The sequence below is a fragment of the Gracilinanus agilis genome, chromosome 5 (genome assembly GCF_016433145.1).
Source record: "Gracilinanus agilis isolate LMUSP501 chromosome 5, AgileGrace, whole genome shotgun sequence".
NCBI classification, from domain to species: Eukaryota; Metazoa; Chordata; class Mammalia; order Didelphimorphia; family Didelphidae; genus Gracilinanus; species Gracilinanus agilis.
Genome location: NC_058134.1, coordinates 144059623 through 144073879, shown reverse-complemented (window position 1 = coordinate 144073879; position 14257 = coordinate 144059623). Strand labels below are relative to the sequence as shown.

The window sequence follows — 14257 nt, the reverse complement described above, 5'->3', positions numbered from 1 at the left end:
TCCTTTGTACCTATCATATGTGACAGGTAAATATGGATACTGTAATTATTTATGCATGTGACTTATCTTCAGCTGGCCTTTAAGCTTAAAATTAGGTGAAAAGGTAGAAGTGATGGTATTTGTCTTTTCTAAACTCTATATTTCAATGCTCAGCATATAGTAGGTACTTAATAAATGTCTGCTTAATAAATATATGAAGGAATTACCACATAAAATGCAGATTATTCTTAATAGGTAAATTTCTAGAAACTAGAGACTTCCCATTTTTGACCAACAAAGTGACGTATAATATAGTAGAGGTTGAGAAGAAAAATTGAGCTTACAATAGCCTCCAGGGAGAAGTAATCATAAGTGGTACTAAGAAATATGAAGTAGGGAGACAGAATACAAAATCTCACTCCAGTTAATAAAAAAGCTAACATTTATATAATTCTTTAAGCTTTATAAAGCATCTTCCATATATTATCAATTTGACCTTCACAACAACCTTGTGAGATAAGTACTATGATATTCTTCATTTTATAGATGAGGAAACTAAGGCTGAGAGGGGTGAAGCAACTTCCTGAAGGCTCACAGCTAGTAAGTATCTGAGGCAGGACTCAAAGTCTTCCTGAGAATTCAAAAGGGAAAAATTGTTTGGCCATCACTGGCTCCCCGTCCTTAATCAGTGGTTCAGAGTTTGTAACTTTTCAATAAGTAGGCACTTAGCCTTCATTGAAGACTACTTGGCCTATAGTTTTAATGCTCTAACCCAAGTTCTGCCTTAAATGTTATAAAAGCTATAACTCTAATTTAATTGTAAATGTATTTCAAACATGTAATCTAAATGTGAAAGTGTAATCATCACCACAGATTGATTTTTACTTTAGGAAAAAAAAATAATCTAAGATGAGTGTTTGCTACAAAAAGATTTCGAAAAACTCAATGGAATATAAGCACCAATATCTTCCATTCTTACTACCATTTGTTGCCATTAATTGGAACTACTTGAAATATCAAATTATAAAACTACAATTAGCTAGATAAATTCATCATTATAATAAATCCAATAGGTACAAAGAACATCTCCCTGGGAGGAAAAAAAAGGAGGAAAAGTCATTAATCTTTCAAAAACTAGGCATTGCAGGAGCTCTGCTCATTTCCAGTTAACTCTTTGAAAAGACATCTGGATAACAAAATTGTTATCTACTAAGACACATATCCTTCCTCCTCTTATTCACCAGTATGATTCTTTTTTTTAATGCATTGACATTTGATCTTTTTTTAAAAAACAATTTATTTTCCCAGTGACATATTATAATAATTTTCAATATACATTTTCTGAAATTATATGATCCAAATTTGGCTCTCTTCCTCCCTATTTGTCCCCTTTCCTTGAGATGGTAAACAATTTGATCTGAATTATAACTGTGGACATTTTAAAACTGGAATGCAACCTAAGAAACTCTATGTCCTACATCAAATTCTATAAATTCTCTCCATCTCTCCTACTGTGGCTTGATTAAGGAAATTTCTGTTTATTTGAAGCCTGAGTTCCAAAATAAAAGTGGGCTGGAGAAAGAAAACTATATATGGTTAGATTATGATTTTTTTTTTGGCCTAACATGTTTTCATTGGTATATACAGGAAAATCCCTTTACCAAAGTAGATCCACACCTATTCTTCAGTTTTATAATTAAGAGAATTGACAGATTAAGTGCCTTGGCCAGGGTCCTGAAATCACTGTGTCAGAGGCTGGACTTGATTGGACTCTAAGACTGGCTTCTCTAACCATTGTACCATATTGTCTCTGGTTATCTTAGTCACTGTAGGAAGTTGCTGAAAATATTTTCAGGAAGGCAATATCTTAGTGACAGTGAAAAATCAAGTTGAATCTGATTCCATTTTGTAATGATTCTATTCTTTATTAGCCCCAACATGTTGTAAAATTGCCTAAGCTACATTTCTTTGTTTCTGAGTTCTGAAGTTCAGTGTTTCTCTCTGAGCTAAGTTGTCCCACAAATCACCTTAATTCCAAGAAATATAGTGTCTCCATACATCTTACTGCCCATGTTCAATTAAGGAAGATCTGTTATCTCACTAACAAGCCTTGAAAGATGTAGGTAGGTGCCAGGAAGTCTGTTATCTCTGCAGTGCTGGCTGTCCTTCAAGAAAGTCTTGACTGTAATCACAGTGACTTTAAACTAACTATGTTGGTGGATATCACCAGAGCTTTCCATAGCAACAAGATGGATGGAGAGTGTTTGCTAGTCCTGCATTTATGCTATCACATTATTTTCCATCATCTAAGATACTTCACACTTCGTAACTAATCACAGTTTTATGTTTCCTTTTTTTGTTCTCTTGTACTTCCAAAAACTATATAAAGGCTAGTAAGCCCTGCATCGTGGGCATTTGACTACCTGAGGAGTTGAAAGACCCTTTTTATTGGCAATGCTAGCCTTCCCTGAATGTGTCTGGAAACTTTGTGCCTCAGTTTACCTTAAATTGAATTGCAATGATACCAAGACTAAGAAATTATTTAATTGAGGAAATTATGCCTCTAATGATAACTGCCTCTGTAAGCTGCAATCTCCATGGATTTCAGTTTCTCCATCTATAGAAATAATGGTTTGGACTATATGGTCTTTTGGTCCTTTCCAGCTTTGGGGTCAATGTAACAAACAGCTTAAGGATGTGAAGATTATTTATGTCCACATGCTCCTTAGCTAGTTTAGTTATGGCCTTCCTTAAAACAATGAAAATATTCCCAAGATTCCTTAGGTGGATTCAATTTTTATTCGTATAATGAGTTCACTGTTAGACTCAAATTACTCTGCCTACCCTCCAAGGATCGCAAGGCATGTTGCCAATATTATCCCCTTGCAACATAAAAAGAATCCATTTTGATACTCTGCAGGCAGAAATAGCAAAAATATTTAAATTAGGAATAAAGAGACCATGGGAAAAATGGAGCTTTAACCACTCAAAGAGATTTGTATTTGGTCTTTTGGCACAGAAGAAAGCTTTCCAAGGAGACATATGTTAACGCTATGAGGTCTAACACATTTTGTTGCTCAGATAAACACAATTAGGTGAAAATGAATTGCTAAGTGGGATGTCCAAAGCCTAAAGTCAGATAATTCACCTGACATTTTAACCTGAATTTCTGAAGAGGCACGCAGAGGCCTGTGTCTCAAAGGTAAGATTAAAGAGATGCTTATTGGAAAAGGGCAGGACTCAGAGGCATAGTAACTACGGAGAAAAACACATCAAAAGCTTAATGGAATGATGTCAGTGAGAATTTTTCAGTAATGCTCAAGGCCTACAAGATGGAGGTACATGACTTCTTGCATTTCTTCAGCTCCTGGCCTTTTCCTCTGAAGAGAAAAACAAACTAGTGTCAAAGTGACCTGTGTCCTCATCTTACTAAGATTAGGGTTCCATGGCATAATATAAGGCAGCACACTAGAATGGGAAGAGCACTAATTTCCCAATGTAAGATTTAGCTTTAAATCTCAGCAGTGACCCTAGCTTTAAAACTTCACAAGTCATTTAATCCCATCTGAAAAGAGGGATAAAAATCCTTGGCCAATCTTCCTCATAAGGAAATTTTGCACAAAGTTCTTTGCAAAATGCTAAGTACTAAGAAAATGTGAGTCATTATTATTAATCAATACGGAGTATGAATTGTAGTTAGAGGGGAAGGAATACCAGACTGGAGGTAGAAGTCTGAAGCTTAAATCCTATATTCCTTAATATGAGTATAATTTTGGGCAAGAACCTTAATCTTTTGGGGTCTCAATTTCTTCACCTGTAAAATGAAATGCTCAAGCCAAATGACTTCTTTTAATGCAACTTAGTAGACATAAAGTATCCACAATCCATGCAAAGGACATGTTATTTAATATGTTCCCAATACCTAACTTTTATTGAGGACAATTATTTCCAATGAAAAAAAGAATATACATATATCAACTAACTGGGCAATAAAAGCAAAAACAAGAAGACTAGATTTGCCTCTGAGGTCTCTCCCATCTGAAATACTTCAAGAAAACAGAAAGAGGAGAAAAAAGTTAGAGGATAAGAAGAGGAGGGAAAGAAAGAAAGAAGAGGGGTTGTACTTAAGACAGAGGAATACATCAGAGGGAGGAATAGAGTTTAGGAAGAAAGGGAAGGAGTAGAAAAGAGGTCAAGTGAAGGAAGGAGAGGGGTCCAATCCCCTGCACATACCTACACCTGGACTTCTTGTTCTCTGAACTCTAATGAAATCAATTTTAATTACTGGTTTTGGAAAGGCTATATTAATCATCTTTTACATACGTCTACTCATCAGGATTGAGGGAAGGAAAGATGGGGGTGAGAGAGGGGAAGATAAAAAAAGAGAGGAAGAAAGTCAATTTGTCATGATATTAAGATTAATTAACTAATGTATCACACAAACAATTATTGCTTTTTTTTTAGAGAAAGGTACATCATTTTGTACTGGGGTGATAAGGCATCAAAGAGGATAGAATTTGATATCCTGATACAACAAAAGACAGAGATGACCATATCACTCTTCAACTCAAAAATCTACAATGACTCCATAATGCCTTCATAATTAATGTGAAATTTTCCAATCAGACCTTTAAGGGGCTTAGCAATTTCAGCACTACTTCTCTTTTGTAGTCCGTTTTAGTATTATTCCCTTTCAATGGGAGGAGTAGATAGTGTAGTTACTAATCTAGAGGCAAACATCCTAGAGAATTAAGTCAAGTGGGTCTTGAAAGCATTGCTAACAGTAAGTCTAGTGGATAAGATGGAATTTCAATTAAACTATTTAAAATTCCAAAAGATGATGCTGTTAAAGTGTTGCACACAATATGCCAGCCAATTTTGGAAACTCAACAGTGGCCACTGGATTGGAAAAAATCCATTTACTTCCCAATCCTAAAGAAGAATGATGCCAAAGAATGTTTGAATTACTGGACAGTTTCACTCATTTCACACACCAATAAGATTACACTTAAGATTCTGCAAGCTAGGCTTCAGCAATATATGAACTGTGCAGGCTGGTTGTTGAAAGAGAAGAATGAGGGACCAAATTGCAACCATTCATTAGATTATGTAGAAGGCATGAGAGTTCCAGAAAAGCATCTACTTCTGCTTCATTGACTACACTAAAGCTTTTGACTGCTTGGATCACAACAAAATGTGACAAGTCCTCAGAGATAGGAATATTATATCATCTTACTTATCTCCTGATGAACCTGTAAGCAGGCCAAGAAACAACCATTAGAACGGAAAGTAGAACAACTGATTGGTTTAAGATTGGGAAAAAGAGTATTACAAGGCAGTATATTGTCACTTTATTTAAGTTATTAGCAGAGTAAATTATATGAAATGCCAGAAGGAATGAATCAAAATCAAGAATAAAGGGTGCCAGAAGTATCAATAATCTCAGATTTGCAGATGATACCACTTTTGAAGGCAGAAAATGAAAAATTAAGAAGCCTTTGGTAAAGGTGAAAGGGGTTGGTGTAAAAACTGGTGTAAAATTTAACATTAAGTAAGAACTAAAAAACAAACAAAAAAGAATAAAGATTTTGACAACTGGTTTCATTACTTCATGGTAAACAGAGGGAGAAGAAACAAAAGTAATATCAGAGTTTATATTCTTGGTTTCAAAGATCACTGCAGATGGCAACTACAGCCATGAAATTAAAAGACACTCGCTCCTTGGATGAAAAGTTATGTCAAATATGGACAGTATACTAAAAAGCAGAGACTTTTACTTGCCAACAAAGGTCCACATAGTCAAAGCTCTGGTTCTTTCAATAACATTTTATAGCTGTGAGAGTTGGACTAACACCCACAAAATTAATGGTTTTGAATTGCTGGAGAAGACTTCTTAGAGTCCCTTGGACAGGAAGGAGATGAAACTAGCTAAAGCTTAAAGAAAGGAATTTATATTACTTATTGGAAGGACAAATATTCAAGTTAAAGCTTAAATACTTTGGTCACATAATCAGCAGGCAGTTCTCACTGTAAAAAACCCCTGATGTTGGGAAAGATTGAAAGCAAGAGAAGAGAATGGCAGAAGATGAGATGGATAGTGTCACGGAAGCAATGAACTTAAGACTGGACAGACTTCAAGAGGTAGGGAAGGATAGAAAGGTCTGGAGTACTATGGTCCATAAGGTGTTATAAAGAATCAAACAGAACAATAGCAAAGCAGACCAAGATCATAGTCTAGGTGTCAGAAAGACTTAAGTTCAACTCTAATTTCTTAACAGAGTAGATTTATGACTTTGAACAAGGGACAACATCTCAGTTTTATAAAACTTTGAAATACAGAAAAGGTGCTGAAGTGCCTTGATAGAAAAAAATTCTCATCTGGAAGTTTCCTCCCCAGAAAGAAAAGACAGGTACAGTTCTCATCTTTAGCCCCTTCAATTCAGTCTGTTCATTCACTCAATAACTGACCTATCAGCTATATCCTATACAAGTCATTCAATCTCTCAGCTTTAAGTCTTTGCATAGGCAGTGGTCTCTTGTTGAAAAGGCATCAATCCTTACCTTTCCTTTATACAATCTTTGCTTTCCATCAAAATATAGTTCATGTTCAACCTCTTCCACAATGCCTTTCCCAGGGCTTAGTGTCCCTTCTCACAGAAGATGCTTTTAGCCGGCCATCCTGGTCATCTTTTTATCGGCTTTGATACAGCTCTCTTGGACCACATGTCCTTCAGAGGCCATATTCTAGGAGACTTAGCTGATTCGGCCATGGAAATCCCCTGCTGGGATCAACCTATTCTGATTGGTGAGTCAGTTACGGTCTCAGATCACCAAATCATGCTTCTAGTCCACAATTTGGCAATCTGCTCTATCTCTCAGTGTAGATATCTACTGGTTCATGCTCAAGCATTCTTCTCAAATCAATACAACTCTCAGTACAGGGAAGAACCTATCAATCATCTCTGCTATAGCTTCACTCACCCTTTCTGTGGCTGCCCAAACTGAAACATCCCTACGTGACCACCATTCTACTAAATGTATTCTTTCTTCCTATTAAAATCTAAGCTTCTTGATTGGCAGTCATTGTATTGCTATTGTACACTAGCACTTAGCACACCCTATAAATATAGTTCTCTGTTCATTATATTGTGAAACAAGGTATATATTGCTTCACTTTATTTCCTCTATGGAATTGCCGGAGAAGGCTTCTGAGGCTATGAATTTTTCTCTAGTGTAAGCAATATATACCTTGTTTCACAATATAATGAGCAGAGAACTATATTATATGATAATAAATGTATAACCTATATCATATTACCTGCCTTCTTAGGGAAGGGAAGAAAATTAAGGGGAGAAAAATAAGGCATACAGTTTTTGGACATACTTAGCATGGGAATTTGATTCTCTTGGATAACCATATTTATTAATAATTTATCACATATTTATAACAAACCATACATATTATTGCTTTGTTACATGTTATAATATGTTTTATACATTTAAGTAAAAAACTGCTTTTCATTTATTCACTTTTCCTTTCTTATGAAATTATGAATGTAGGAACTGTTTCATTTTTTTTCTTTGTATCCTCAGAGCCTACCAGAATGTCTGGCCCAGAACGGATACATAATAAATGCTTTGGATTTTGACTGATAAGGAATTTTATCTGGACCTTAAAGTGTGGATAAAATTTAAATAAGCAGAAAGGTGGACATGACAATGCTATGAATAAGACCAAAGGAATTTCATGGGATAATGGATAAATTTGTTTGGCTACAGTTCAGAATTCACATAGGGGAATAATGGGAGAAAAAGTAGAAAAGGGAAGATGGAAGTCGATAAGAAGGCCTATAACACCAAGATTCAAAGTATGGATTCCATTTGAGCTCCTCTGGGCATGGATTAATTATGTCATCTTATTTTTGTATGTCCTTCAGTACCTACCATAAAATCTTGGCAAATAAATACTGAATAACTATGTTAGTTGCTCCTTGATCTCCTCTTTTAACTCTGTAAGTTTGCTTGGGTTTACTATTCATATCTGAAACATACTCCTATATCTCTGCATATTCCTTACCCCTCAAATTAAAAGTGTTCTCTTCCTCATCAAATTTTATTCCACCACTCTCTTTTCTTTGCCTACATCACACCCTACCTTCTCTTTTCTTCATATATACATACACAAATAGACATGTGTGTATAAATTTCCATTTTCCCCATTAAACTATGTTAAGCCCCTTCAGGACAGAGATTATATTTTGAATTTTTGTACCTGCCTTGCTTCTCACTGAGTCTTGCACAAAGCACACCCTTAAGATTTGATGAATTTAATAGAATTTATTGAGCTGACCATAGGGCTTTGAGCTGGAATATCATATGATCAAAGAAGTATCTGAAGAGTATTAAACACTGTGTAGTGTGGGTTTGAAGAAGGAAAGGCTGAAGACAGGGAAACCAGTTAAAATGATATTGCAGTAATCAGGAAGGAAGCAATGGGAAATGTAATTAGAACTGGGATGGTGGTAATGGCAATGAAAAGGGAGCTTATAAAAAAAATCAAGAAATTTGGCAATTTGGAAGAGTTCTTGGCATAAGTCTGATTTAAGATAGACAAACAAACAAAAGAGTGACCTCAATTCATCTGGGACACCAACAAAAAATACAAAGAAATAAACAAAGGAAAATAAAACTAATTTTCAAACTTTTATTCCTGGCACCTGGAAGTGGAGGATATATTAAAGCGCATCACATTATTTTGAGACATCTGTAAAATTTAATATTTCAGGGCATGGTCACCTCAATTCTCAATTTCTTTGAAATTATCTCCAAATTAGATCTGGAACATTATGTGAGCTCTCTATTTAACAAATTAAGTAAATATTAAGAACACCATGGAAACCACAAAATTAGCACTTGAGAGAATAAGTGATGGTAAAGTGCTAAATACTTACCAATCTGTAGAGTTCTGTTATGCTGATATCTTCAGGGTCTACCATTGCATATTCTTTTCGAGGCACCAGATCTAATCCTAGTTGTCTAGAAAACACGATGTAGAAATTTATAAGAACTATCACAATGGAACAGGTTAAAAATATATATTTTCTTAAGTTGTTTTAAACTTAGCTATATTCTCCACCATGTTGATTGTAGCCAGGTTTATACATGGGTTATTCTCAAGCAATTTCTTTATCAAATAACTGGAGTTAGAATTAGCAGCATAAGTCAGTGATGCAAGCCAAGAAATTACTTATACATATAAAAAATTGATATTGTTAATGAAGCATTCCCAATCACTGGGAATGCCTCTTTACTAAACCCAGTTTATAATGAAAGTAAAAGTGGTATATGGTTTAGTGAAGATGATGGAGAAACTCAATAAAAAATTATAACCTCTCTGAAAGGAAGGTCAACTCAGGGCAGAAGAGGAGAATTGAGCATTAATAGAAGAATACACTCCAAATGCTTTGGTGTCATCAAGTAAAATAAATAGGCCAAAGAGGGCCTCAAGAGATGAGTGGGTTTTATGATGGTGAAAAATTCATGGAAATTTTAATAATGTAAAGAAGTGGCCCAAATTTTGTGTAAATGATTTGAAAGTTAAAAATGTACTGCCCCATGAGGAGAGATAAAAGAAATCTTGATAGATCTTTTCTATTTGGAGGAGGGGTATTTGGGTCTGCTTATTGTTGCTCTTCCAGTTTTATTCTTGAGATTTCTCAAGCTGACTTTCTTTAGTTGGGTATCTTTCTAATTATTCTGCAAACTCGTACTTCCCCCTACTATACTACTCAGATTCTTCCACTGTAAGATTTTACAAAAAATTTATGTATTTCTATCCTAAAACAGTGTTGCCCTTAGAAGACTCATCTTTCCATTTTTCCATGAAAAAAAAAATATATGATGACTGAAGTGGTTTGAGGGTTCTTTTGTTCTCCTTGATGTGATTATTTATTATTTTATATTTGTTATATAGTCTTTTACATTGCCTATGTGTTTATTCACAAAGCCATTAAGAGACAGAGAATGACCTGGGAGAAGGAACATTATACTTGTAGTCGAAAGAGATCTGGTTTAGAATTTTGGCACTTACTAAACGTATCACTATGGACAAATTACCACCTCCTAAGATTTATTTTCTTTTTTTCCATATTTTTACAGTAGAATGAGGAAATTATAACTGTAATACTTGTCAAAACTTAAAAAGATCAGTAAGATGATATACATTAAAGTATTTTGCAAACCTTAAGGAATTATATAAATGTCAGCAATTATTAGGCGTTATGTTCCTCTCATTCCATTAGAAGGTCAAATCCAGAAGAACATGTCCTAATGATGTGATATTTATTCTACACATAGCACAATGCTTTGCATATAGGACCTTAACAAATAATAAAATGAATATTCTTTATGCTCTACTTCCACGGTGAAAAGACAATTTTTCCATCTCCATTCCCATCCTCATTACCCTACATAAGTGCTTCATGTTTTAAAGGATTTCAAACTTTTATCTGAAAGTTAAACAATTGGACTAAACAGCCATATTTAATTTAGAGTAGCTACGTGTCTGTGTTTCTTATTAAACATTTTCTTGTTAGTTTTATCTTGTCTAGAGAATAAATTCCTAGAGGAATGTTTGGATGAACAATATACCCACTCAAAAGAAATATGTAAAAAAGAAAAACAAAATTTGAGTCACTTTAATAACACATTCAGGTGATTATGGAATGTAGGTTCAAAATAAATTGCCTTTATGGAAAATATAATCATTATCTAGACTATTTACCCACTAGGCAAGTACCTTTAGTAGCTTACACTATTCATTTAATACCTGCCTTCATATCTGTTACTTATCATTAAAAAAAAATAAAAAACATTAGCCCCAAAGGGTAAAAATACAGACACAAGATTACATCTATCAAAAACTGAATTATCATTATTTATATTTCTTTCTCATTTATCTCACATATTGCCTTTAACTCTGTCTTTATACTTTAAACTGAGAAAGGAATCAATGCTTACCTTGTATCTGTTTCTAAAATTGTTTTTAATATGACAACCTATATACCTTCCTTCTCAATGAATCAAACCTCTTTCAATACATCAAAAATACTGCTGTGAACTAATGATAATCATTTTCATAACATCATGTTAGATTAAATTGTTTCTCAGAGGTCAGGCTATCTACCTCCTTAATTCTTTGTTTATAGAAGAAGAAACTGGGACCATGAGAGAATTAGTGACTTTCCCAGGGTCACTATGATAATCAGTAGCCAACTAGGGATTCAAACCTATACCCTATATCTTCAAATTGCCCATTCTTTCCATTATATCATGTTTTATGATGTCATTTTCTCCACCCTTTATCAGGGAGAGCTCTCTGTTAATCACAGGAAAGATTCCTCAACTTAATCAAAATCTGTTAGTCTAGAAGCATTATCTTTAAAGATATAAGGAACTTTCAAGATTCCCCTAGAAGTGGGGCTGGGACTAGACACAGGAACAGCTTCCAGAGCCAATCCTCTTCCAGCCGGAAGCATACTTTATGAGATTTGTGAGAGATTAGACATATTAGTTAAAAAGTGTTTTACTCTAAACTTGAGAAAAAAACAACAAAGAAAACCATGACTTTTAGGGCTTAAAGTAAGCCCTTCAAGAGAGGATCTCATCTACAGAGTTATCCTAAACAGACTATAAGCTGCCAAATGACTAATCTGTATGCATAAGAAATTATGAGGAGCCCCACAGCTTTGTCAGCTCCAAGACTTTCCTTTAAAGTTGGGAGAAGTGGGATTTCCCACCGGATTACATTGGTAACCTTCTCCAGATATATGGCACAATACAGAAGAGACAGGCCTTATTAAGCACAAATCCTCAGGTCGAAGGGAAAGGCTCAGCTGAAGAATGTGAGAGACTGGAGTCAGTGGCAACATTCAGCAGGATGATTCCCCCAAGTATTTTCTTTCCACTTAGGAAGTTCAAACTCTTGTTCTACACAATGAAGAACACCAGGTGACAGAGCCCAGCACTGCTTCCCTTAAAGGAATGAAAGTTCCTATCATTTTTGTTTTTATATTCACAGCAAGTGCCTGGCACACAATGAATGCTTAATAAATGTTTGTTGATTTATTGATTTGGAACAGGAGTAACCGAGTTAGCAGTAGCTGACTTTTCCTGACCCTACGAGTGACTGTATGCTCTGAGAGTAAATGAAAGGATCATAGGATCTTATATTTGGTGTAGAAGGGACCTTGGAGGCTATCTAATCCACACCTTTGATTTTATAATAAAGAAACTGAGAAGCTGAGAGAATAAATGATTTGCCCAAGGGCACAAAGTCAATAAAACTGGAGAAAGCTGCATTTGGTTCTTTTAGAAACTACAACCATACACTATCTATCCTTGCTTAATTTCTATTATGCTTAATTATTTGAAATATCTTCTGTTATTATTACTCACTCATTGCCCCAGTCCAGGCGAGCAGTGATATGCCTCTTCACATCTTTCATACGGTCATGGGTGAGATGGCCAACTAAAACTTGGCGTCGTAGGTCTAGAATTTCATTCATTATATGCCACAGTCGGTGGAAGAGATCACCTTCATTTCTCTAAAAGATATCCAAAGGAGGAGAAATTCATTAATTAATCCCAAACACCAAAATCTTTACAGTCAATAGATTAATTAGCTAGTTTCTAAATTATGGTATACACACACATGCACAGAATTCATTACAATTAATAAATATTTATTAAGCATCTGTACTGTATAGAGCACTATGACAGGTATGGGGGGGAAATACAAAATTTAAACAAAACATGATCCTCAGAATTATGGAACTTATAAGCTAATAATACATATATAGGTGATTTTAATATACGAGGGCAGGCTTCAGTCTGTCTAGTCAATTTTATTTTCTACTACTTTCCAAGACAATTTTATCAATGGCCCACATACAGTCCATACTCTGCAATTTGCTCATGCTGTTTCTTCTTAAAAACTGCTGAAATTCATCCTTCTCTGCTACTAAGCACTATCTGCTATTCAGAGCACAGACCAAAAATCACTTCCTCAACAATCCTTTCACGTACTCTTCCTCCTCTTTCCTTTCTCTAAACTCCTAATGTCATTTGTGAAAGAATCCACCTCCTTGAAATCTCTGTAGCCTTTAACATTCAACCACCCTCTTTACCTAACACTCTGCTTTTTTAGTTTTCATGGCAATGCTCTCTTCTGGTTCTCTTCCTTACAGCTTCTATGAAGGATCTTCATGAAAGTGTTACATGCAAACCTGGCCTCTCCCCTCTTCTCTGATTTCTCTCTCTCTCTCTCTCTCTCTCTCTCTCTCTCTCTCTCTCTCTCTCTCTCTCTCTCTCTCTCTCTCTCTCTCTCTCTGTCTGTCTCTCTCTCTGTGTCTGTCTGTCTGTCTGTCTGTCTCTCTTTCTAATTTCACTAAGTGATCCCAACTCCCAGGGATTCAACTAGCATCTCTATGTAGATGGCTCTCAGATCTACTTGTCGAGTTTTAACTTCTCTCCTAAACTTCAGTCACCCATCTCCAACTGCCTAGTAGATATCTTGAACTGCATGTCCTATCATAAAATCAATACCTAAATGAATTTTCCTCAAAATTCTCCCCTCTTCCTAACTTCACTATTACTGTCAGGAAAGCTTCAAAATCTTGGTGTCATCATTAACTCATAACTCTCTCATCTCTGTATACAATCAGTTCTCAAATTCTACCTTTATAGGCAGAATTCTTCCTATATGTCTATCATATATGGCCCCTTCTCCCCTCTGACACTATCAATCTCATGCAGGTCCTCATCCCTTAACATCTGGACTGTTGCAAACAGCCACTGGTTAGTCTCTATGCCATATTTCTCCCCACACCGATCCATCCCTGACTCAGCTGTGAAAATGATCTTCTTAACACAGTTCCGAACTATCACTCTCCCTCTCACTGAATAAACTTTAGTAGCTCCCTATCATCTCCTAGATCAAATATAAAAATCTCCTGTTTATCCTGATCATAATCTCTTCAAAACCCATCTCCTTCCTTTCTTTCCAGTCTTCTTATGCCATATGTTCCTCCAAATATTCTACAATTTAGCAACACTTAGTTTCCTTGATAGTCTTCTCATATGACACTCCATCTCTTTATTCTGAACTTTTTCACCAGCTAACAACCCATGCCTGAAGTAGTCTCCCTACTCATCTCTGCCCCTTGGCTTCCATAGCCTCCTTCAGGTCTCAGCTGAAAGACCATCTTGTGCAAGGAAG

At 35.4% G+C, this 14257-nt stretch overlaps 1 protein-coding gene across 1 annotated transcript in view; it reads right to left on the bottom strand.

The window, feature by feature from the left end:
- Positions 1-14257, bottom strand: part of DOCK4 (dedicator of cytokinesis 4) — a 541177-nt gene that overhangs the window by 285415 nt on the left and 241505 nt on the right. The window contains exons 6-7 of the mRNA XM_044677327.1: positions 12436-12584; positions 8931-9015 (exon numbers count right to left, since the gene is read on the bottom strand). Coding sequence (XP_044533262.1) covers positions 8931-9015; positions 12436-12584 — 234 coding nt within the window. The remainder of the gene's footprint in view (positions 1-8930; positions 9016-12435; positions 12585-14257) is intronic.